Here is a 27,344-nt window from a genome sequence, read left to right on the forward strand (position 1 = left end):
CTCAAGACAAGTTGAAAAAGAGGAAAATCTGAAGGCCCTTATGATCCGCCAGGTGCGTTTCATAAGCGTATGAGTATTGATACACCTTGTATTCCCGCTCATACTTCGAAGTGTTGACTACAGACTGTATGACTCGTCCAGCATGCCATAGCATGTAGTATAGGGTGCACGCCATTTTAACAATGTGCAAACCCCAACTACATGGCCTGACTGAATACCTCTACCTTTGGTAAATCCAGTTTGCTCTTGTGGAATTTCTCTCTGAAGGAATGTTTTTAGTCTCTCATTGATTATATGTAGCATTATTTTACTGGCATGTGATATAAGAGAAATAGTTCTATAATTGTCGCATTTATGGAAGCTGCCTTTTTTATGAATTGTTGTTATTGTAGATTCTGTCCAGTCTTCAGGCCATTATTTAGAATGCCATATTTGGTTACAGAGTAGATGAAGTATTTTACGCCATTTTCTTCTGTGGCTTTCAGCATTTCTGCTGTTATCATATCTGGACCTGGTGCTTTATTATATTTGAGCTTAATGATCGCGAGTCTTACTTCATTTTCAAGTATATCAGGTTCTTCTTCTACCTCGTCAGAGATTTGGTTAACAGGTTCTTGGCGTTGATCATCTTTATATAGGTTCCTGCAATACGATCTCCATGTCTCTGCTATATCTTCTCTGTTTGTTCTCAGAGTTCCAGTGTTGTCTTCAATGGCCCAAGTTCTGGCTTTGAAGTCTCTTGTTAAGTAGCGTATTTTTCTAAATAGATCTCTCGGCTGGTTATTCTGATCATGTCTCTCAATTTCTTTGCATATACTTTGATAGTACAGTTTTTTATCTGCCTTGCATCTTCGTTTTATTTCTTTATTGAGGTTTCTTAAACTCGCTTTTTCCCTTCCACTACGCACACCACTTTGACAAAGATTTCTTCTATTCTTAATGATTTGAAAGGTTTCATCTGTTATCCAGTGTTTCCGTTTCCGTTTCGGTCGGATACAGGTATTCAAAACTATTATGTCGCCAAGAACGACGCGATAGTAGCAGTAGCAAAAGCTAATGTAGAACTGGATACATATATATACGATCAACTTGGTAGCAGGGAAGAAAAAATAAATATACCTATATAAAATCGTCAAAAATGGGACTAGAAGCAAAAGAATTTAATCAAATTAGATGTACCCGAAGTGAAAATAATAAAATACTATTTCACGAACATGATGCTGTGAAAAAGAGATGGACAAAGCAGTTTGACAGTTTATTAAATGAAGAATTTGACAGAAAATCAGTTGAGTTAACGGAGACAGTAAGAGAAATGCTCACCAAAATAATAAATTTTTTTTCTAAAATTATCTTTTTTTATTATAACCATTCCAATTCCATTTTAAACTTCGCTTACTGTCTCTTGAGCATGACGTTGTCCGATCACTTTATTATAGGATGTCCTCAATTACGATAAGCATCGTGTCTAGTTCTCCATTCTAAAATTTTATTGCTCCATCTTCCATCTTTCAATCTGGCAACATGTCCCGCGCAGTTCCATTTTAGAGTTGCAATTCTTGTAACTGAGACTGTAATACCAGTTTTTCTCCTATTTTATTTGAAACTCTGTCTCTGAGGGATATATTTAACATTCACCTCTCCATTGCTCCGTGTATTTTATTGAATACCTACTTCATCACAAACAACATGAAAGAATTACAAGATACAGTAAATAATATTAATACAGTGTCCTGCCATAGAGATTCTACCATGAGTGTTGTAGTACGTCGTCTTTATTCTTATCAGCTTCATCCGGCTAGTTTCTGCAATGGCATTTCATACCCGTACTGCATACAACATCACTGCTCTAACGTAAACTTAGTAAATTTTCGATCTAGTGCTGTTTTAATGCTTCAACAACCTCCAACGCTAGAGGTCAAGGAATGACCCTCACGAGTGCGTGTGAGATCATATAAAATATGAACAATAGCTACCCCTCGAAACATCGGTCTAACCCTAACCAATAACTATTTCTTACACCAAATGGAACCACAAAACTTAAAACTCAGCCGATATTGCCACCTCTTAGGGCAATGTTCTCGCTTTGCTGAACCTTCGTGAAGATGATCTGATGTAGGTATATATTTTGACAGCTCATATCTTTCTTAAAAATAAGACAAATTTTGTTAAATAGATTTTATTTTATAAATACAATACTTCAAAAGGTATAATAAGGCTTTGCAGCATATCTGCTATAAATATCGACCCATCCATCATGCCTCTGTTTTTTCAGATCAGCCTTTATAGTCAGGGTTTCGTTAAGTTCTAAATATTGGAAGTTGCCTGGTTTAACTGTTGGCCAGTAGTTTATTCCCAAAATGTCCGTAGATTCAGATGTTGGGTTCCTAAAGTTATTAAATGCCAATGTTAACATAATTATATAGAAGTCAAGCAAATAAATAGTTACTATGAAAGAACACAAAATGTAAACATAAATAAAAGATTATTATTACTACAGTGCGTCCATAAAGTAACGCATAAATTCATTATTAGCTAAATGAACAAAATTTTTAAAAATTCCCGAAACAGGTCGATTTTTATTTTTAAATTAAGATTTTTTGGCTTATATATCATACTAGTGACCTTATCCACCTGGGAGTGATGACGTAATCGATGATTTTTTAAATGAGAATAAGGATCATGTGATAGCTTAGTTAAAAGGGCAATAATTCAATTCTTTATTCAGTAATATAAACATTAACATAATAGGAAAGTTGCACATTTTTTTTATTACATAATAATGTTCAGTTTTGCTTAAAAATGAGATTTTCAAAATTTCTTGCTTTAAAAACTCATAATAACTTAGAAGTACAAATTTAAAATCTTCTGTGTATTTAAAATAGTTCAAACGACCCGTGACGTCACCTAATTATATTTTATTTATGTTTATGTTTATGTTTATGGTTATATTGATATTTTAATGACATTTACCGTATGTCATTGTAATAATATAGTTTGTTGAGATTGGAAAATCTATCAAAATATTTATAAAACTGAGTGTCAGTGCCAAACCTAATCAATTAATGGCGAGGACATCCAATACTACAATTAGATGACGTCATGACCAATGAGGGCGCGTTTTGGGCTGGTTGGTATACTTAATTTGAATTTTAATCGTCTTTAGGGGCCAAACGAAAGACAAAAAAATCTTTTATCTATCTCATATTATGTATAAGATTTTAGTTTGTGAAAACTGTCATTATAGATAGCAGTACTTGAAGGGTTTAAAATGTACGTGAAGTAATAATGTATTTTAAATGGGATTTACTTTTTCGCACTGTTTTTGGCACACTTTCATTTAATCAAATATCCTTAACTTTCGCGTTATCATGGTGATGACATGTCAGCAATAAATTACAACAAAAGTTTTGACAGTTTTGTGGTTTGAAAGAAGTTTGAATTTTTCAATGTCAAGATTCTAAAAATTTTAGAATAGAAATGTATTCCAGTGACAACGAGCTACAGTTTTTTTGTTTGTTTATCGTAGATAAAATATTGTATCAACTGTGTTTGAAGTACTTTTTGCGCACTTACGCGATGTAGAGCACTCGCCCCGCTCGTGCTCTAAACATCACGTGCGTGCGCAAAAAGCATTCTTCACGAACTGTTTTATAAATAACTATTATTTGATACATGTTTTAAATTATGTTCTGTTGTGATTTATAGCATTTTTTCGTATTTAAAATTTTACGCAAGTTGCCTGTTATTAGACAACATACTTTTTCATGAACCTATACCTGAACATACTGGTTCACATACTTTTTTCAAGTTATCTATAGGTACATAGTTAATTTGGTAAATTTTTAATTCCTGTTCCACCAACACTCTTACAGCTCCTAACGTAAAATTAACATTTTGTTTTGCAATTCCATTTTTTATTTGCGCAAAAATAATTTCTATAGGGTTTAAGTTTAAATGTTGAAGTTTTAAGAAAATAATATCCAGATGCTCGCCATATTTTTTTTGTCAATCAAAATAACATATTATCCGCTTTTTTAGAATGACTAGTAGGTGCTCTATTCATTTGTACATTATACATAGTATGAAACATTGTTAGTGACTACAATACAGGCAAATTAATAATTAAATGTCCTTTTAACAACATTTCGTAATTTTCTTTTATGTCATCAGGATAATCTGCCAACTTAGCACGTTGTATAAAAATCAGAAGCAGCAATTTTATTGCTGGAATCAAATCTTATGATTGTATATATTAACAACATAGGTATGCAAAGTCCGCAGATAGTGTGCTACTTTTTTTATAAACAAAATGGCGCCCGAAAATCGTGTTATTTTCAATTTTTGCTCTATAACTCCAAAGATTTTAACTTTACACCAAAAACACTCAAATAAAAATTCACCATAATTAAATTATGCATAGAGACGTGTCTTCTCCGATTTACTTCGACGAAAACTTTCCCCGAAAAATGCGGGTTTTTCCAACAAAATGTTTAATTTTCAACTAAAATTTTAGATAGGTAAGTAATTGTTTATCAATAATGAAATAACGTGGTAATATAAAATCTCTTTTGGTATAGATTATAATTTTAAAAGCCGAAGGAAATTGAATGAACAGTTTAGCAACAATTGAATTGTTAATTAAAAATTTACGGTCGCTATAATAACCACAATAATTATGATACATAAGAATAACTAAGATTTTTGTATAAAAAGTCACTGTACATATCTAATGCACTTGACAGAATTGAAATTGGACTATTTAAGCGGCCTTGGGAATATTTTAAAATTATACACAATTTTTTTGGCTTATAAACAAATAGAATATCTCGGGAAATGTTAAATTAAATTAAATAATGAAAACGGTATTAGCAAAAAAACGGCAGGACGCTTCTTTTAAAAGAAAAAACGTTTAATTGTGATAAGTGGTTCCTGAGATACAATCGGCCAAAGTTGACCGCCATTTACGGCAAAGATATAAATAATAGGATCATAATTTTTAAACGATCACCTTTTTATTTTTCTCCTCTTTCTTCTCACCAATTTTCATATCTTTAAAATACTCAAAACATATATTATTATAATAAAAACTATCGATATTACGAGTAAAAATTGACAAAAATGGCAAAATTCCAATCAAAAATTAGGTTGGAGAAAATTTAATCTCAAAGTGCAAAATCGGGATACGTTAAAAAAATGCATTTTCTCGGCTTCCCATTGAGCAATTTTCTTCATTATTTTTTTGTTCCCAAGTAACTCGAGTAGAGCCATCTAACTAACGCATTATTAAATGTCAAAGTTGCTTTTGTTTTGTTATAAAAAATTAATTTATTTAACATAACAAAAATTTTTAATTTGTTTAAATAAAGATTGTTTAAATAATTATGCAGCTTTCAAATGAGAATATTTGTGTTTTTAACGTTAAAAGGTACACTTGTAGTAAGTTTATCTAAAAAAAGTCTACAACTGGAAAAAATATGTAGTTTTATTTTCTTATAAATAAATTAATCTATTCCAACAAAACAAAAGCAAGTTTGACATTTAATAATACGTTAGTTAGATGGCTATACTCGAGTTACTTCGGAACAAAAACAGAATGAAGAAAATTGCTACATGGGAAGCCGAGAAAATGCATTTTTTTAACGTACACCGATTTTGAACTTTAGATTACATTTTCTCCAACCTAATTTTTGATTGGAATTTTGCCATTTTTGTCAATTTTCACTCGTAATATCGATAGTTTTTATTATAATAATATATGTTTTGAGTATTTTAAAGATAATTCATGATTTAATTTAATTTAATATTTCCCGAGATATTCAATTTGTTTATAAGCCAAAAAATTGTTTATTATTTTAAAATATTCCTGAGGCCGCTTAAATAGTCCAATTTGAATTCTGTAAAGCTCCTTAGATAGGTACAGTGTATTTTTATACAAAAATCGTAGTTGCTTTTATGTGTCATAATTATTGTCGTTATTATAGCAACCGTAAATTGTTAATTAACAATTCAATTGTTGCTAAACTGTTTATTCAATTTCCTTCGACTTCTAGAATTATAACCTATAGAAAAAGAGATTTTATATTACCAAGTTATTTAATTATTGATAAACAATTGCTTATCTAAAATTTTAGTTGAGAATTAAAGATTTTGTTCGAAAAACGATAGAGTAATATGATAACCAACCGGCTTCCTTCTGAAAGGTTTCATTAATATTATACAATTGTCTTCAGTTTTGTAGTATTTTTTATTGTCTAAATATTTAAGACGTAGCGTACGAATGTCAATCCGTTCAATTAACAAACGCAGATTATTTTTCGTTTTCTTCTATTTCAATCACAAGTTTTTTACAATCCTGTAAAGGTAGAGAGAACTAAAGGGTCGTTTTCACGCTTCGTCTTGTTATACGTTTTGTGTGATAGGATTTGTCCTGTTTCAAATAGAAAATATTCTTAAATTGTTTAAAATTACAACGCCAATGCGTAGCTATTTCTATTGTCTGCGAGATAAAATATTTCATGAAAACACTCGCCACTATATTTTTTGAAACCAGCTGTATATCATACTTTGGGAATGCAATTGTATAAATAAAAAGTAATACATTTTTTTAAAGATACTCACAAGTCTTTGGCAAAGTTACTAAATAACGTTCGGTATCTTTTACTTGTTAAAATATCACCTGCTGGAAAAGTATTCAAATTCGTGTTATTACCAAACACCCAGAGGTAACTGTTATCGTCATTATGGGCTACTTTATATGCTCCTAAAATAAAAATGCGTGAAACCATAAAAACAAATACAAAAACATATACAAAAACAATATAAAATAATTCGCTGCAAAACGAAATTGAGAGACATCTTGCATTTCAGTTGGTTCAGAGAGGACCATAAACGTCCGTACGTACGTTTTAGAACCACCGCATACAATGGACAGCTTAGATTTTAGTGCATCCTATGTAACCCACAGCTGAATCTTATGCTTGTACGTCACAGTGTTGCCATACTGTTTTCTTCATTTGTTTAATAATTTCAATCAATGTTAAATAATGTACCTACAAGAACAATAGAATAATTTTATAAGAACGTTTACTTCTCCGTCATTATACCAGGTAGAATGACAAATGAGGTGTCAAATGAAAAAAAAAACTTTACTTTATTGGTGTTTCAAAACTCCTTTTTAATTTATTACAATCATTCATCTGTTTGATTTATCTATTTATCTACTTTTTTATAACGATTTAAATTAACTTCGATTTAAAAACATTTTTACAGTTTATCTTCATTGACCTCTTTTATTTATCAGTTGATCTTCTTTTTTATAACAATTTTAAGGTAACTTTGATTCAAAATGCCTCTTTTGAGCTTTTTGTATTAAAAAAACTTTATTGTTGTTTCAAAACTATTTTTTAATTTGTTAAAATTATTTATCTACCTTTTTATAATTAACATCCCTCTTTTGAGCTGTTTGTAAAAAACAAGTAATTGGACTTCGTCCTATTAGATGAAGTCGTAATTGGACAACTAAGTCCAAGGTTTTCACCCAAAGTAATCGAAAGTAGAACTGGAAGTCGATATTTGAACGCTTCCTGTAACTTTGCGTCGATTGGTATACGATTTTACTAATTTTGAGTCATGTTTACTAAACTGTGGGTCATAATTGTTTAACAGAAATTACTTTGAAATCGAAATTAAAGATTCAAATTCGACTTTTCAATACGCTTCGATTGATGTGTTACATGTATTTCTGCGACTATAATATGGCACTTCCTGTTAGAATCTTTTAACCGGAAATGATATAAAAACCAAAATTCTACATTTGTTCTTATTTTGCTAAGGCACGTCGAATGATATATCGCTTACACTATTTCGGTGACTTTAAAACACTACTTACGGTTGCAAATCTTAAACCGGAAGTGCGATGTCAAATTTCTCACCTTTTGGCATTCTACCTTGTATAGTGACGGAGGAGTTATATTCGCGGTCGGACGGACAGACGGGCAGACAGCCTAGGTCAAATTTCTCACCTTTAGTACCAACCTTGGTTTATAAGCTTTCATTTGACACCTCATTTGTTGTTCTACCTGGTATAGTGACGAAGAAATTATATTCGCGGTCAGACGGACAGACGGACAGACAGCCTAGGTTAAATTTCTCACCCTTAGTACCATCCTTGGATTATAAGCTTTCATTTGACACCTCATTTGTCATTCTAGCTGGTATAATGACGGAGTAGTTGAGTTTACAAACAGACAGACAAGACAAACGGACCGACAGACGGACGTGGAAAAATCAACGTTTTCACATTTTTCAAAATTGGTGAAAACAACAACATAATAAACTTTACTTAATTGGTGTTTCAAAACTACTTATTTTTTACTCATTACACAATAAAAAAAACAGTAAAATCCTTTATAAAAGGTATATATTTAAAATCCCTAAAAAGGGCTACATCACAATCACGTAACTAGTTTTCGACTGGTTTACCAGTCATCATCAGGGCTTGTGTGGAGTTTACATGCTAACCACCAAGATATAATATAACAAAAATATGAGGGTCAAAGCCCTGTACTTGCTGCCACACTTCCACCATGTGAACAAGTCAAATCACAGCTCAGATGTTACCTGGGGCATATTAGTAAAAATATTTCAAACATCCACGCTTAAGTTAGCATTTTCAACCTATGTTTCCTTGATGGATTACTTATACAGGGCTTTGACCCTCATATTTTTGTTATATTATATCTTGGTGGTTAGCATGTAAACTTCACGTAAGCACTAATGATGACTGATAAACCAGTCGAAAACTAGTTATGTGATTGTGATGTAGCCCTTTTTAGGGATTTTAAATATATACCTTTTATAAACGATTTTACTGTTTTCTGTATTACATGGTATACAGCCAACTGCAGGAAAACTTTTTCCTTGTGGATCATTACACAATATTAAAAGGTCTCTAGCAAGTTAAACTTCACAATGATTTAAAATATTCAAGTAAAAACCTATCTATACATAACATACTAGAACATACCTAAAATACACAAATGATACATTTCACACACAAATATAATATCACAAAAAATTGTAATGTGATAGTATGAAAAAATAGAGGATACGGCAACAGTGTTACATATCATGCTCGGATCCAATGCCAAAATCTACACAGACATATTAGGGTGCACTAATAGCCAAGCTGCCAAGCTGTCCCGCATTACATTATATTAGTCGAAAACAACTATTTAGTTGTGTAACATAAGTCTGTACTGTAGGAATATATTGAAGTGCGCATACTGTCAACTCGATAGTCGCTCGACAAAAAAATCAAAAGACCTGCTCGATATTATTTTTGATATTAGCAACGTTTATGAGTTTATAGCAATGAGTTGCCATTTCAGTCTGCTTGTAAGCGCTCTTTACTGATGGTGGAAGAAAATATATCACCTCTTCCGATTTTTACATTAAAGTTTCCTGCTAATATTTTAATATCATTTTTTGACCCTTATTGTGCCCTTCTCCTCCATTGTCTTATATTTGTAGTATCGAATCATCTCATCTTCCTAGCGTCTTCCATTGTAATATTTTCTTTTTTGTTTTTATATATTCTTATCTCTGGACATGTCACAGCCATGGCAGGCTTTGACTTTTTACAAATAATACAGTTTCGTCCCTTCATATATGAGGCGCTCATTGCAACAGTGGCATCTGAAAATACTTCAATAAGGGATAACTTTAATATAATAAAAGCTTTTGGTAAAATTGTGGATTGTAGATTAGGCCACTGTTGCTCTGAGCGCCTCATATATTCATAAATTTTACAAAAGAAATTAACGTAAGAGCTAAAGGACGGAGTCACCAACACGTATTTGTTACCTTCATAATATGGGCGCTCTCCTGGCAGAGTTCCTTGATATGAAAACTGGTAAAAATAAACATCACTGAACTGCGACTGAAGTTTGGCATGCTGAATAATGGCTCTTCCAAACGAGGTGTCACTGAAAAACTGTAAAAAAGTTGTATCTAAATTATCGTACCTTTAACTTCAGTAAAATTTTATTACCAAACTTCTCCAAATATCTTTTATTCATAAAAATGTATAATAGCAAAAATGTTGTAAAAAGAAGGTATAATAAAGTAACACTACCTTACTTTTGACAATAAAAAAGATAAATAATGAAAAAAATAGGGATTTTTTATCACTAAGGAAATACATTATTTTGTAAATAGCAGAAAATTGTATTGCTAAAATTACATCAGAAAAATTTACAAGAGAATAACCGTACTGGTCTGAAACTGAGTCTGAGTCTAATAGTCCTATCGCCAGGGGGGTACAACGGCCTTCTTAATTCAGATGGACTTACCCAAGTTTTTTTATGTATTTTGACCCGTAGAATACGAATTTTTTGGGTAACAGTTGATCCGGATGTCAATAAGATTGTTATAAGCAAAGAACTTAAGGAATTACATAAAAGCGATTTTTCGCAAAACAAAACATTTTTTCGTATTTTTTGGGTGATTCTCAGCAAAAATGGTCTTACAAGTTTTTTCGTAGGATGCATAGTTTTCGACATAAACGCGGTTGAACTTTCAAAAAATCGAAAATGTGCAATTTTTGAACCCGAATAACTTTTGATTAAAAAATAAAATAGCAATTCTTCTTACTGAATTTGAAAATTCAAGTCAAATTCTATCGGTTTTGATTATTTGAATTGCTAAAAATTAAGTTTTTATTTGTTAAACAAAGCCATAAACACATAGTGTTTCCCGTGCCCAATGCATGCGATTTAATGTACGTAATCTACGTAGAAATTGTCTGTATGCGCGCCTACTCGTTCGATTTCAAATGAAAAATGCATTGAAAACATCATTCAATCACTATGTGTTTATAGCCTTGTTTAACAATAAAAAATTAATTTTTAGCAATAAAAGTAATCAAAACCGATAGAACTTGACTTGAACTTTCAAATGCGGTAAGCAGAATTGCTATTTTATTTTTCAATCAAAAGTTATTCGGGTTCAAAAATTGCAATTTTTTGATTTTTGAAAGTTCAATTGCGTTTATGTCGAAAACTATGATCCTACGAAAAAACTTGTAAAAACATTTTTTGCTTAGAATGACCCAAAAAATACAAAAAAATGTTTTGTTTTGCAAAAAATCGCTGTTATGTGATTCCTCAAGTTCTTTGTTTATAACAATCTTATCGACATCCAAAAAATTCGTGTTCTACGGGTCAAAATACATAAAAAAACTCGGGTAAGTCCATCTGAATTAAGGAGGCCGTTGTACCCCCCTGGCGACAGGGCTATAATCCACGTCGAAATGAGTGGCTTAGCTGAATCCGCTTATGTACCTATAAGTCAGAGTCTTACAGGTGCATGTTCATCACAGTCATGCAGCTTCCGCAGAACTTCTATTGCTGTGTGAGGTTTCGATGTCACCTTGACAAAAGTGCCTTGCCAAAACAGTCATTTATTTTTTTTTATTAACTCCGAGTATATTTACAATCTGTCACATATCATATATAATATTAAAGGACAATAAGTAAATAATCGGATATTTACACTGGACATGTAGGAAATATTTCCAGTGAATTATTTCCTTTACATAATTAACCTATTTATTTAAAGCCGTTATTTGTTTGTTATTCCGAGTACACTTAGTTAAACCTGCTTGTCAGATCCGTCGGTTTAAATTTTTTTAAGCGGCGCACTTCACCTATACACCATAGGTGTATAAATAGATCACTCGCGAGGGGGTTCACATGCGTATTCACTCTATCCCGATATTTTTCACTGTGTCGTTTTATGTCACTTTTGATGGTGCGGACTTCTAAGTCTTTCTCTATTGCTGTATTTGGCACGTACCAGGGGGCATTGACTATTATCCTTAAAACCGTATTTTGGAATTCATTTAAATAACACAAAATTCAACCATCACTTGTGTTCTCTCTTTAAACATGCGCATTTTTCTGAAATTTAGGTGCATTCCATAGCAGTTGACAGGCAATTAAAAATGTTTACCTACAAATTAGACAATTAAACCTCACAAGAATTGTCAAAAAAGCGGGAGTTCGTCAGGCTGCATTTTATTCCCGACATTATTCAATAGATACCTACACTGAAGTAATGATGTTTAGAGAAGCTATAAGCGGAAAAAGGAGGGAATAGCGTAAGAGGATAACGCAGGCAAACAGAGCTTATTTTACCCTCTCCCATATTTCGGTTTAAAAGTGTCCACCGAAATACAAAGATGAGAATCTATAAAACTTACAACCTTAATTCGACCAATAGCATGCTATGGCAGTGAAGCATGGATCCTGGAAGAAGTATCCAAAAACAAACTCTGCACATTCGAAAGGAAAGTACTGAGGAGAACACTAGGACCTGTGAGGGAAAACGGAATCTTCAGAAGTCGATACAACAACGAGCTTTATCAACTTTGTAAGGAAACACGATGGAATAGGAGAGGATAGGCTACCAAAAAGAATACGTAACGCTAGAGTGTAGGGAAAGAGAGCGGTTGGAAAGCCAAGAAAGCGCTGGGACGACACAGTAAACAGCGACGCACAAGCCCTTTTAGGAGTCCGTGTATGGAGAAGAGCAGCCACAGACAAACAAGGGGGAAGGAAAAAAATAAAGAATGCCAAGGCTCAATTTGGGCTGTAGTGCCGTAGTAGAAGAACACCTACAAAATAGATAATGAAACCTCACAATAATTGTCAAAAAGGCGGAAGTTCGTCAGGCTGCATTTATTCCCGACATTATTCAATACCTACACTGAAATAATACTGTTCAGGGAAACTATAAGCGGAATAAGGAGGGAATAGAAATTAGTGGTAGGAGCATTAACAGATTACGATATGCCGATAATAAAGTTCTGTTATCTGATAAATAAAAACGTTGAGGATATGCAGACACTAATAGACCCTCTGGAAACCCGTAATAAATAGGGGCATGCAATTGAATTATACAAATACCAAAATTTTTATAGTTAACAAAAACTAGTTTGATTTACATTCTGGTATTACCACAAAAATATCAAACTTTACTTACTTCAATGGCATCACCAAGATGATCTTGGAATTTTCCGTTTGTATAAAGTTTTCTAATAGCAGCACCTACAGTCTCCATTTGGTTTTGGTCATGTATTTGCATATTTTCATTAACAAGTCCAGGGGCGTTAATGTCGAGCCAATATGCGGTCCATTTAAAGTCATCTTTATCTACAAGAATGGATACGATATACAAACCAAAAAAAGTCTTGAAATTATGAGCAACGAACAATGAAAAAATAAGTAATTGAATAATCAAAACAACATTTTGCCCAACAATTGTACATAAAACAACCAGTTTCAGGGTTATTGTTGAAGGTTAAAAAGCTAGAATTAAGGTAAAAGGAAATCTCATTGACAACATTAGATATGCGGATGGTACTGTCATCTTAGCGAAAATATTGAAGATCTTGAGAGGCTAGGGACCAGAATAGCGGAGTATGGAGAAAAATATGGTCTAACAACGAACATCAAGAAGACAAAATTTATGAGAATATCTAAAACTCAAAGAACTGACTAAAACGGAACCAATGTCGAACGAGTAAACTAATATGCATATCTTGGAACAATGATCAATTCTACAAATGATTACTTCCAGGAAATCAAAATTAGAATATGAAAGGCTAGAGAAAATTTTAACAAAAGAAAAGTGCTCTGCGCAAGAGATTTGAAGTTGGAGCTAAGAGTTAGGTTGGATAGGTGCTATGTTTTCTTGATTTTGTATTGGAATGGAAGATTGGACCTTGAATGCGGTATCAATGGAAAAATTGTAATCATTCGAGCTATGGGTGTATAGACGAATTCTGAAAATGTTGTGGATAGGTCACAATCAAAGAGGTTCTGAGAAAGATGAATAAAGAAATGGAAATCTTAAATATGATCAAAACAATAAAATTGGGATGTCTCGGACATATTACATGGGGAAAAGATACAACTTCCTTCAATTGATTATGCAGAGAAAGATTCAAGAAATACGAAGCATAGGGAGAAGATAACACTTGAAGAAGAAGGATGTATTATATAGTTTTTGTATTCAACAAAATAAGGAGCAATAATACCATGCATAGAAAAAAGACATCATGTGGCAACTCAGTCACTGTGGAGTTGTTTCTCTACAATTCTTTAATGATATTTGGCCGTTTAAATCGAATAAATCGAGTTGGTTATCTATGAATATAACCATTAAAGTGCATGTGATTTCGATGTCTTCCCAAAACCATAAATTACACTGGGGAACACATTTTTTGTTGAGTTAGATCTGACACTTGTTTTTCACTAATTTTTGGCGTCTGAATCTGAGAATAACCTCAGATTTTCTCTGTCACATCAACTTTTTAAACTACAGGATATCCTCAAAAATCATAAAAATCATGCATATAAAGGAACATAAAATAAAAATCAGTTTACAATACAGTTTATAAATCATTTAATTTAAGTTAAATCGAGTTCATACAAATAAAATTGTTTAATAATGAACATTACTTACAAATTAAGAACAAAAATTGCGTTTATGGCTTTTTCAGGAGTGTTCAGTTTGTGTACATTCGCGCTTGATGCTACAAAAATAGCCAGCCATCATATGTACATCCTATCTACCTTGGTACCGTGCTTCCATGATGCAACAGAACCAAATAAATTTCCATTATGGAGGAGAACACATTTCAAGCTCCGCTTTGAGCTATCTATAAACAGTCTTGAGTTATAGTTTAATTGAAATTATAGTTTGAAATTCCCAATTCTTCCATTAAACCACTTACATTATGGCAAAACACAAATCCACCTTCACTTTGAAAATATTGCAGAACGGCCCTTTCTCGTGTTCGAAAATAGGATACCTTGGCTCCTTTTTCAAGCAAGTTTTTCTCATTGAGTCGTGATGCTAAGAGCTCTGAAGCTTTTTTGGATAGTTCCAAATCTCGTACCAAATCATTTAACTCTTGTTGTTCGAATCCCTTACGTACGGAGTCATCTTCAATTTCGAAATCTTCATCATTGGAGTCGCTTTCATCTGCACCATATCCGTATTCCTCTTCTTCCAAATAGGGAAATTCATTGAAAACTGGCAAGGGGTTTTCGCCGGAATACGGCACTGGGCGTATAGCTGACAGTAAACTAGGATACTCTATTTTACATTTGTTTTGCTTGTTATATCCTGATGTTTTCACTATAAAAAAGTAACAATCACTTGAATGATCTTTGGGCTCACGCCAAATCATAGGTACGCCAAATGGAAGTTTAGCACGTTCTCCCTTGGTCCACATCCGTAAACCCGGAAATGCACTTTATGAGGTGCCCATACTTTATCTTGATCACCAAGTTTCACTTTAAAATAGGCAAAATATGCTTGTCTGACAAATGTACTAATGTTTGTCCTTTGACTGGGAATGGTAAAACTGCCACATATATAACAAAACGAATCGGGGCTATTTTCGCACTTACGACGTATAGGAGCACAGGTAACCATGAGAGTAGTATAGCAGACGGGGTTCTAACTCACTTTGGTAACCTGTCCATCAGGGTCTCCGAAGCTGATGGACAGAAGAGCCTCCTTTGACCTTGGGGGTGTACAAGAATTACAAGAAGTGATCGTCAATGACCAGAGGGTTGTAAGAAGTGGTCGCTTATCTCTACATCTCTTCTTCTTTCCCGAAGAATTGTCACCTTGTCACCTGTCTCACCTGTATTTTCTTTGTCTTAAATGTTATGAAGAAGTAAAAGAAGCGGTCGGCAATGACCAGAGGGCTGTGTATTTGACCACCTTGTATATCGAGTGCAAAACTCATCGCTTATCGCTTCATCTCCTCTTCTTTTAGTTAAATTTGTACAGGGTGATCGAAATTTGAGACTTTAAAATTGTTTTTGTAGGTGTTGGTGAGTAAAAAAAAGAACTTGTGTGACTTGCTTAGTCGTATCCAACCCAGCCTAGCCTAGCCTAGCCAGATAGAAATGTTTTAAATTTGGAACTTAAAGAAAAAGCAACGTACCAAATCTAAAAGTTTGAGGGAAGTTAATGGTAGAAAAGAAAAACAAAAAATAACTATAAATATTTATTAATTAGAAACAATACAAACTATACAATATACTTAACTAAAATTAACCCTATGCAGCTCCACCAACGGAAAAGGTAACTGCCGCTCTCTTGTCCCAATTGGAAAGTCTCTGTCGTTGTGCAACTCTATTATCCGGCGACGCCCCTGTGGTGGTTGAACTGTAGGAACGACACCTGCATACCTGCTCCGTTCCTCCTCGTTTAATCGGTCAGCGGCATTAACCTGCTGCTGATGGTGGAACTGTACTACAACGTTTTCAAGACCCATTATGTTCAGTTGTGGTAGATATAATGCAATTCACACATCGGATTCAATTTATATAGTGTAACTGCATTTTTATATCAAAAAGGTTAAGTCGTACGTAAATAGATTTTTATTCTGCAAAATGTAGCTAATTATAATTTTCAAAATCATCTTGTTTTACTGATTGACGTCAATATAAATGATAACTGCATTTTTACGGGTCAAAAAGGTGAACAACTGATGTAAATAAGTATGCATTTTTCCAGGTCAAAAAGGTGAACTTTGATGTAAATAAGTTTTCATTGTTTATAAAATTTACATTTTTACAGGTCAAAAAGGTGAACTATGTTTCCGCTGGTGGTTTTGTTATCGTCCATGGTTGAATATGTCCTAGTGGATATGTTCTATCACTAATATGTAGGTTCTCTAATTGTTTAATAATTTTTCTTAAATCCTGATATACTTTAATATCTTTTTGTAACTCAATGACTTTCTCTTGAAACTGTGCAACTTTATGTCTATACTCACTCAAAGACATGATGCTACTAATAAATGAGTTGGTATCAAACTATACATTGTATTTTATTTTTTTATTTGGTTGGTTATACGTAGTATCATTATCATCACGTTTTCGTTTAGGGGTATTGTTCAATATTTCGTTTACATCAGTTTTTTGTTTTTTAGCATCAATAACGATATTTTCATCATTTATTTTTCGTTTTTCTCTTGTGTCTCCTCTGTTTATAGAGTCATTAGCGAACTCATTTGAAATGTCTACATTCATATCATCTAAAATTTGTTGTTTTGCTCTTTTGTGATTTAATAGCTTTTGTTGTATTTTCTGCTTATTTCTATGCTTGACATTTTGTGTGCGTTTTCTTGATTTTGAAATAGTTAATCCCTGTAGTAATAAGGTACAGTGGTTTATACTTGCAGCTAGTTTTTCTAACATATCTTTAGATTTATTTAATTCTTTAGTACAACTTTTTGTTACAGCTTTATAATTAACAGAACTAAGACCCATACCTAATTTCACTTTTGCTTTCATTGCTCCAGCTACACCAAGTGCTGCCAACTTTTCAGAAAATGCTGTATTTTTTGATCGAAACTGTTCAAGAGCTTTTTCAGCTAGAATCTTATCAGCTTCATGTCGTTTTGATAACTCTTTATTTTGAGAGTATGCAATATCATGTTCACGACACGCTTCATCTAACCCATTTATTCCCCTATCTCCTCTTGCTAATCGTTTATGCAATTTGGTTCCTGGTCCACAAAACCTATATCCACCAGGGATGTGCAGCTCAAAAGGTAGTTTATTAATGGCAGCGTTTAACATCTTCATCAACGACTTACAAATTAGTAAATAAATAGTCTAAGATAAGTGTTTATATATATATTTTTTCTATTCTTTAAACAAATAACCTCACATTTCCCCAAACATACTACTTGGTATATTCTTAGCACCAGATTTCGATTTCAATAATTTTATGTACTCACAATTTATACAATTTAAATTAGGTATATCAGTCTCTCCTCCACACTTTGGACATTTATACTTCACAGGTACAGGCATAATTTTATGTTTTACAGGTACAGGCCTCACTCAAAATTTTCTTTATTGTTGTTGATTTTAAGAAAAATAGGATACACTCTTTTTACAAAAGTACAATCAGGACTGAATTTTTTGTGATCTCCGATTATATTGTCATTTGATTCCCATTTGTATATTTCTACACCACATTTGAAACACTTAACTATATCTTCTACTTGAAGAAAGTAAAATCCACAAGCAGCTAACTCTACTTCTGATTTCTTCCCCTTCCAATTGTTAAAAGTTGAAAGTCTTGAATAGAAATCTTCCGGGTTAAGCGTGTACACCTCGAGACACATATTAATTACTGACTGACAAAATGTCGCTGAATACGCTTATTATATACCCGTAGGACAGTAACATGAAATTTGAATATAAAATCAGATCAAATGCACAATACAGTTAGTTCATTAGAAACTGTTAACATGAATGCTAGTAAGAAAAAGACAAGAAAGACCTCTAAAAGGAAGGTCTCTAAGAAAAAAGGTTCTAAAATTCCAAAACAAAAGTATTTCAGTTTAGTTAAAGTAATTCGAGACATTAGAAAGAAACTATTGGAAAGCAAACCAAGAACGTTAAGGGAAGCTATTCAACAAGCATTGCGAATTGTGAAATCTTACAAGAACATAAAAAAACCACGTGGTCGAGTAATTCAGGTTCCGAAAACTGGAGGTATATTACCTTTAATACCCATATTTGCAGGATTAAGCGCTTTGGGCACTATTGCCGGTGGCACCTCCGCCATCGTGAAGACGATAAACGATGCAAAAGCAGCTAAAGAAGATTTACTTGAAAAACAACGTCATAATCGTAAAATGGAAGCATTAGCAATTGGAAAAGGTTTATACTTGAAACCATATAAAAGTGGAATGGGTATTTTTTTATGAAGAAGGCGGATCAAATAAATATTCCAAAACATGCTTTGACAAATGTAGAGTTACAAAAATACGCAAAATTAATGAAAATTCCATATTTCAGAGGTGTATTTATGAGAAACGCGTTTCCGAAAAAAATTTGGCAACATGAGAGTGGAATTATTAATTTAGATAATAAAGACGGTCCTGGAACTCATTGGACAGCGTACAAGAAGAACAAATCTAAAGTTGTGTATTTTGATAGTTTTGGAAACTTGAGACCGCCTATGGAAGCTATATCATACTTTAATTCAAATGGCTATTGTCACATTGTATATAATCATAAAATTTATCAATCTTATAACACTGTAAATTGTGGACAATTGTGTTTAGATTTTTTAAATAAATACCTGTTTTAAAAGAATAATTTTTATTTACTGTATGATCTCCGTTTGAACATGTCGTTCACTTTTGTGTTATCTGGAAGAGAATCGGTGTTATCAACAAAAATTTATCCACCAATTATTTTAAACGAAAATGAACAGTATGTACTGGGTTTAATTGATTTTATGACATACAATACAATTCCAAATATAGACCAAACAAACAACAAGTTTTATATAAATGGTCACGATATAACGATTCCACATGGTGCTTATGAAGTTGATGATCTTTCAAAATATTTAACTGAAAAAATAACTGAATTAGAATTAAAATTAGATCAAACACCAGGTAAAGATGATACAGAAATTGATAAAAATATAATACAGAAACCACTGCAAGGAAACGTAGTAAAAAGTGTGGCTAAAAAACATCATCATAGTGAACAACCTACAAGTCTGGAAATGAGAATTAATAACAATACACTCAAATGTGAAATAAAAAGCAACAAAGTAATTCATTTTGAAAAACCACATACAATTGCCTCCTTATTGGGATTTACATCAAAACGGCTTTCACCTTCAAAGACTCACGTAGCCGAGAATCCTGTGCATATCACAAAGGTTAATTCTATTTGTGTGGAATGTAATCTAATCACTAATTCATACGTCAATGAAAATCAAGGTCATATCATTCACATGTTTTATCCAAATGTCTTACCGGGATACAAAATTGTTGAAATTCCAAAAAAAGTAATTTATCTACCTGTCACAAATAGATATATTGATGAAATTTTCATTAAAATAGTTGACCAGGATGGTAATCTTGTTAATTTCACACGAGAAGTTATTACGTTAAGACTACATTTAAAAAAAAATGGTTGTAATTTATAACTCTAATCCAGGTGTGAACAGTGTATATAATACTAAAAGTTTTGACAATAATATTAGTGATAAGCAGACGCTCAAACAGTTGACAACTGAAAACAAAGTATTTTTAACCTCACTGGGATTTAGAATAAAAAACAACAACAACAACGTCAGGAAAAAAGAAAAGCATAAGAAATACTTGGTGCAGAATTAGATTTTTTATAAATACTAGAATACTTAGGATTTTCTTGAGGTGTACTTGTAAAAAGAGCGAATATGAGTTTTAACATTTTGAATATTGGAGGTCATGTATTGGTTGATAACTCAGTTGTGAGTCGAGAAATGCATAGTCATTTACCCTATGCCAACGCAACTTTTAACCATTGTGATGAAATAAGGATACCTATTCAGACTCAAGATATATACACCTTACCTTCTGAGAGTTATCTGTATATTGAAGGGCGTCTAACGGATGATGGGAAAGAAAGCACTACTTTGCGTTTTGTTAATAATGGTTTGATGTATTTATTTGATGAGATACGATATGAAATTGGAGGCTGTGTAATAGATAGAGTGAGAAATTTAGGTATAACAACGACAATAAAAAACTATGTTTCGTTTACGCAAAGTGAATCTAACCGATACAAAAGTATAGGCTGGAACTATGAAAAACCATCATCAATAACAACTGACGCAAAAGGAAATTTTAGTGCGTGTATTCCACTCAAACTGTTACTTGGTTTTTCAGAAGATTATACTCGAATCCTGGTTAACATCCGCCAGGAACTTGTATTGATAAGAAGTTCAACAGATTTAAATGCAGTGACGTCTACAATGGAAAATGCAAAACCAAAAATTGAAATATTTAAATTTATATGGAAAATGCCGCATATTCAAGTGTCAGATTCGGAAAAGTTACGTTTATACAAATTTATTGAAAATGGATCTAATTTAGAACTTGCATACAGAAGTTGGGAATATCATGAAATTCCGCTACTACCACAAACAATGAAATTTAACTGGAACGTAAAAACTACTAGTCTACTAGAAAGACCACGATTTGTTTTGTTTGCTTTACAGACTGCCAAAAAGAATGCCATAAAAGAAGATGCGAGCCATTTCGATCATTGTAATATTACAAACTTAAAACTATTTCTAAATTCTGAAATGTACCCGTATGACAATTTGAACTTGAACTTTGATAAGAAACAGTATGCCATTGCATATGAAATGTATGCACAATTTCAACAGTCGTACTATTATAAAGTTGGAGATCCATGTCTTAGTTTGGAGCAATTTGGTTCTTTTGCCCCCATATTTGTTATTGACTGCAGCAGACAAAATGAATCAGTTAAGTCGGGAAGTGTTGATATGAGAATAGAAATTGAAACCAATAAGAATATACCAGTTAATACAGCAGCTTATTGTATAATTATACATGACCGTATTGTTAATTATAATCCGCTAACTAATGTAGTTCAAATGTTTTAACTGTATTTTATCTATTGTGAAATAAATATGTAATTTTTTAAATAAAAAGTTTAAAAAAAAAAATATTGTTTTTTTTTGCTGACACTACAATTTTATGATATAAAAGCCGGTAACAATCTCATAAACAGTTAAATGAATAAAATCCATCAAAGATGTTACTACACAAAATATTTTGGTTCGTCGCATTGTTAAATGTGTGTTTTGCGTTTAACGTTTTTAGAGAACCATTTATTATTAATAGGCAACGAATAACATGGTGTACTTTAAATGCAGACTCTTCAATTACTAGAGTAGTCCATAAAGCTATCAATACATGGAGCAATGCAAGTGGAATTAAGTTTAAGCAAGTTAATTGTACAGCAGAAGAAGCACCAAAGCTATCAATTTTATTTGATACGCATACCCATAGAATAACAGGTTTATGTTTACCAGCCGAGGAATGTAAGTTATTTTTTGACATTCAAAATGTTAGAAATGAAATAGCCCATACAATAGTTCCTACGTTGAATAATCAAATTCCATGTGGGGAAATACATATATTAAAAAATGTTTTATGGAACTTAAAACTAAACGACTTTGAGACACCAGGTTTTAATTTGCAATTGGTTTTAACGCACCAAATTGGTCACTATTTAGGGCTAACCGATAACCGAAACTACAATTCGATAATGAATAAATTATATCTAGAACGCCGTCCTCAAGAACTGAGCAACGATGATATAAGTGCTATAGAATATCTTTATAAAAATGGAACGGTTAAACCCCAACATAAACTAAACTTTACCTACGTTCCTAATCATCATCATCGTTCTTATGGAATCTCAAGGATCCGTTATAGGGCATTAAAAATGTATTCATTTGTATAAATAATTGTTTCTCAATAAAAATATTTACTTTTTTTTTTTTTTTGTGTAATACTTATTTAACACCATGTACACAATAAATAATTTCATAACTGTTCTGATATCGAACAAATATATTTAGACCAGTTTGAAACCTGTTCAAACCTGTTCAAACCTGTTCAAGACCTGATCAAAACCTGATCAAACCTGTTCAAGACCTGATCAAGACCTGATCAAAACCTGTTCAAACCTGTTCAAGACCTGATCAAAACCTGATCAAACCTGTTCAAGACCTGATCAAGACCTGATCAAAACCTGATCAAAGCTGTTCAAGACCTGATCAAAACCTGTTCAAACCTGTTCAAGACCTGATCAAAACCTGATCAAACCTGTTCAAGACCTGATCAAGACCTGATCAAAACCTGATCAAAGCTGTTCAAGACCTGATCAAAACCTGATCAAAGCTGTTCAAGACCTGATCGAGACCTGATCGAGACCTGTTCGAGACCTGATCGAGACCTGTTCGAGACCTGATTCAAAGCTGTTCAGAGGTTGATACCTACAATGAATAAGGATATAAAGAGACAACTTATAACTAAACGAAAAAACATTCAAAGTAAATTGAGACAACTAAAGCAAGGACAAATAATCCAAGAAGATTTATTTAATCCAATTACAAAACACTTAAAAAATATTGAGACCAAGTTGAATAAGAATTCAGGTTCTGAAAATGAAACAACCAAATATGAACCTTTAAGGTACATTAAAAATGATGATGACATCAAAGAAGACAACATTGAAGTGGATGATGAAATCAAAGAAGACAACATTGAAGTGGATGATGAAATCAAAGAAGACAACATTGAAGTGGATGATGAAATTGATGAAGCAGAAGGAGACAACATTGAAGTGGATGATGATGAAATTTATGAAACAAGTGATATTAAAAACTCTATATTAGAAAACATTGAAGTGGATGATATAAAAGAACAGATTAAAAATGATAAAAACTCTGAAACTCGATTTGAAGCTAACCAGGAACGTACACTTTTTTTGGATCAGTATGATCCATTACCTAGGAAATATATTACAGAGATGCAGGCTGATTTTTTAAATAAAGAATTTGATCATAAATATGGAGTTAGATTTGATGAAACATCTGAAAAGCTGCTGATTGGGAATTCCGAAATCAACATAGATGGTGCTGATGTTCTTTTAAAAAACAAAAGATATAAAGGTACGTCTGGATTATATGAGCTTTTGTTTAAGAAACACCCAGCTAATTTTACAGATCAAGATGTAAATAACTATGCAAAAATAGTTGTAGCTACGAATGCTCACAGAAGACATTATTTATCAAGTAAACAGATAGATGGTAGTAAATTAAAAAAATATAAAAAAATAATTGCACCAATAACAGAAGGTAAAGGACTACTTATGGAAGTAAACAACAATAAAATAGATTACGTCCACTGGGATGATCCAAACGAACTTGTAGCTAGATTGAGGTTATTACTATCATCACAGTTAGCTGGGCATACAGGACATACAAATGAAATAAATTCAATTATTGAAGAACTAAAAGAGGCAAACATTATAGAATAAATATCATGTCTGTTAAAAGAGATATTGTTAATGAGTTACACAAACCTGCAAGAATTAACTTTAAAAGACGAAGAATTATTATAAAATCTCTTAATGATTTATTCCAAGCTGACTTGATTGATATGCAAAAGTATTCAAATACAAACAGAGATTTCAAATATATCTTGGTTGTAATAAATTGTTTCTCAAAATTTTTATGGGCTTTACCTCTGAAAAATAAATCAGGTGTCGAAGTAGCTAAATGTATGGAGCATGTGTTTAAAGAACAAACACCAAATAATCTTCAAACAGATATGGGAACGGAATTTTTTAATCCATATATGAAAACATTGTTGAAAAAATATAACATTAATCATTACAATGTATACAGTGAGAAAAAGGCTGCGATTGCTGAGCGAGTTATTCGCACGATTAAATCAAAGATTTGGAAACAGTTTAGTTTCAATGGTAACTACAAATGGATTAATAATTTACATCAAGTTGTTAATGAATACAATAACAAAGTTCACACAACAATAGGCATGAAACCGGTTGATGTTAAAAAGAAACATGAAAAATTATTGTTGAATACTGTATACAATCACATTAAAATGGTTGATTTGGAAAGTCAAAAATTTCATATCGGTGATCATGTACGCATTTCAAAATATCGAGGAGTTTTTGACAAGAAATACAATCCAAATTGGTCTAATGAAATTTTCATTGTTTATAAAATAAAACTTGGGAACCCTATTACATACTTGTTAAAAGATTATAGAGGTGAAGAAATTCTAGGAGGATTTTATAAAGAGCAATTGCAGAAAGTTAAACACAAAGATAGTTATTTAGTAGAAAAAATATTGAAGAAAAAAGGAAACAAAGTTTTTGTCAAGTGGCTAGGTTTTGACGATTCTCACAACTCTTGGATAAATAAAAGTGATGTAATATAAGAAGTGGGGATAGAAAAATATTTAAAAGACATTCCACTTGCAAGATTTTGTTGGTTGTTAAAGAATATCGAGAGTGAAAACATGTTCATTGTAGATATCCAAGGTTTCTCTTTTCCTGCGGAAGATGTCTTTCTTTGCAGGGAAATTGCTATTTTAGATCCTACTACAGAAAAGATGATACACAGAATGGTTGTGTTACCAGTAACAGAAGCTATGGTAAATAAATCGTATATGAAATGTATCGAACAACAATTTGTTCAAAACCATGGTTTAAGTTGGCAATCGTGGCATTGTGATACTCATCTAAAATATGAAGACATCTCAAAATTTTTACACGACAACATACTGGATGAAACAATATTGGTGAGAAATCATGAAACAAAGAAATATTTGGAACAATTCATGGAAAACCGCATTGATTGTGTAGAAGATGAACCTAATATACTTTCAGATGAAACTATGAAACATATTTTTAAAGCTCATACGTGTTTTCAACATACCAATGAAAATTTGCAATGTGCTCTAAACAATGTATTTAATATTCATTATTGGTATAAATATTGTAGAAAATGTTGATAATAAATAATAAAAATTAAAAATGGTCTTTTATTAATAGATGCACAACACATTTATTTTCAAATTGATACCAGACATGAAGCTTGTAAAACAAAAGACTACGCTTGATGTGGAGAATAATTTATTGGAGCCAATTGAGAATAAATTTAAAAAGCATGGAGTTTTGTTTCCTTCAACTATTAGATGTCTTATAGTTGGTCCTTCAAATTGTGGTAAGACCAATGTGATGATAAGTTTATTGGAACATGCTAATGGAGTAAAATTTGAAAATGTGTATATTTACTCAAAATCATTAATGCAACCAAAGTACAAATATTTAGAAACTTTATTAGAACCAATTAAAGGAATAGGATATTATACTTACAGTGGAAGTACTGATATAATGCACCCATCTGAAGCGAAGCCCAATTCCATTTTTATCTTTGATGATGTTGCGTGTGACAACCAAGATGTTATTCGGGAATATTTTAGCATGTCTCGACATTCTCAGGTGGATCCATTTTATTTGAGTCAGAGTTATGCAAAAATACCTAAGCATCTTATAAGAGACAATGCAAATATTTTAATTGTATTTAAACAAGACGATTTAAATCTAAAACACATTTACAACGATCACGTTGGAACAGATATGACTTTTGAAGATTTAAAAAAAATATGTTCAATATGTTGGAATGAAAATTACGGATTCTTATCCATTTTCAAAGATAGCGACATAAATGATGGTCGATATCGCAAAAAGATTGATCACTATTTTTTAATCAAGTAAAAGGTGTAAATGAGAAATAAAAGAGATAATAATTAAAAACGCATTTTATTTAATAAATCTACATACTTTTTCCCAATTTTTCTATTTCTGACTCAGGAAATGATCTATATTAAGTTCGTCAAGATCTAGTACCTCCTCTGGGTTTTGTGATGTCGTCGTCCTCGTCATTTTTCGTTTTTGTTTTTTTGCTGGTGATTCTGCTGATGTTGTTGCCCAATTCGTTGGTGGAGCAGTTGAATTCGTTGGTGTAGAAGATGAAGTCATTGGTAGAAGAGAAGAGTGACCAAAATGAGAAGGAGGACGAGGAGGAGGAGGAGAAAGAAATGGTCGCTTTATACCCACCAGCTGTTTTTTTTCTTGGTACCTTTCAAATTCCTCCACCTCATCGTCCAGAAGGTTGAAGCGGTATCTTTTGCAGATATCTTCCAGTACATGGAACTCCTCCTCGTTGTCTATTTTAATTCTCATATACCTTATTGGAAGGTATCCAAACTTCTTTTTTAATGTCTTATTATTAGGTGAGTACGATAGTTTGACAAATATTTTATCTCCCTTAAGTGACACATCCTCTACACCATATCTGAAATAAAAAAAAAACAGAATCAACCAACAGTCTTTCAAAGAAAATCAGAAATCAAATCAGAACATAAAATTTACAAATGTAATGATCTGGAATAACTTATAATGCTCCAATAAAATATTCATAATAAAAAAAAAATTAAACAGTCAGACGAAATAAAATCATGTAGAACAAATAAAAAATTAAATAAGTAAAATACTTACATAAATAACTGCTTTACAATAACAAAGGCGTCCTTTATTGGTAAGTTATCTGGATCCTCGGAAATAATCACTAATTGACAAGGTACTCCGGTCATTTTGCTAGTGTTTAGTTATTCGTTTACTGACTAACTGATGGATTCATTTAAAATTACACGAGTTTAAGTAGTAAGAATAAAAAAATAAATTAACGTCAGTGATATCATTGACCTATTTGATCTTTATTGAAATGCAGAAAACATGTTTATCATTAAAACGTTTATTATTACAAACTTTGCTTATTTTGAATAAAATGTGCTTATCTGCATATAATGTATTTTCGTG

General features: G+C 32.2%; 2 protein-coding genes across 3 annotated transcripts in view; both read right to left on the reverse strand.

The window, feature by feature from the left end:
- Positions 1 to 2,160: 2,160 nt before the first annotated feature.
- LOC114333512 (venom carboxylesterase-6) overlaps positions 2,161 to 27,344 on the reverse strand; it is a 78,100-nt gene continuing 52,916 nt past the window's right edge. For both annotated transcript variants that reach the window (XM_050643799.1, XM_028283397.2), the window contains 4 exons: positions 13,045 to 13,214; positions 9,865 to 9,994; positions 6,619 to 6,760; positions 2,161 to 2,384 (listed from right to left, as the gene is read on the reverse strand). In XM_050643799.1, the coding sequence (XP_050499756.1) occupies positions 2,198 to 2,384; positions 6,619 to 6,760; positions 9,865 to 9,994; positions 13,045 to 13,214 (629 nt within the window). In that variant the 3' untranslated portion in view covers positions 2,161 to 2,197. The remainder of the gene's footprint in view (positions 2,385 to 6,618; positions 6,761 to 9,864; positions 9,995 to 13,044; positions 13,215 to 27,344) is intronic.
- Positions 26,270 to 27,152, reverse strand: LOC126880108 (uncharacterized). Its single transcript, XM_050643800.1, has 2 exons — positions 27,024 to 27,152; positions 26,270 to 26,820 (listed from the first exon to the last, which is right to left on the reverse strand). Exons 1-2 carry the CDS (start codon positions 27,116 to 27,118, stop codon positions 26,322 to 26,324), a joined length of 594 nt encoding a protein of 197 aa, XP_050499757.1. The 5' UTR covers positions 27,119 to 27,152; the 3' UTR covers positions 26,270 to 26,321.

This window comes from Diabrotica virgifera, chromosome 2 (assembly GCF_917563875.1).
Source record: "Diabrotica virgifera virgifera chromosome 2, PGI_DIABVI_V3a".
In the NCBI taxonomy this organism is placed as follows: domain Eukaryota; kingdom Metazoa; phylum Arthropoda; class Insecta; order Coleoptera; family Chrysomelidae; genus Diabrotica; species Diabrotica virgifera.

Bases quoted from the DNA above. Each gene is read 5' to 3' on its own strand.
- LOC126880108 (XM_050643800.1), bottom strand. From the start codon at position 27,118: ATGACCGGAGTACCTTGTCAATTAGTGATTATTTCCGAGGATCCAGAT. The intron at 26,821-27,023 runs GTAAGTATTTTA...TTTTTATTTCAG, and splicing joins ATTGTAAAGCAGTTATTTAT to ATATGGTGTAGAGGATGTGT.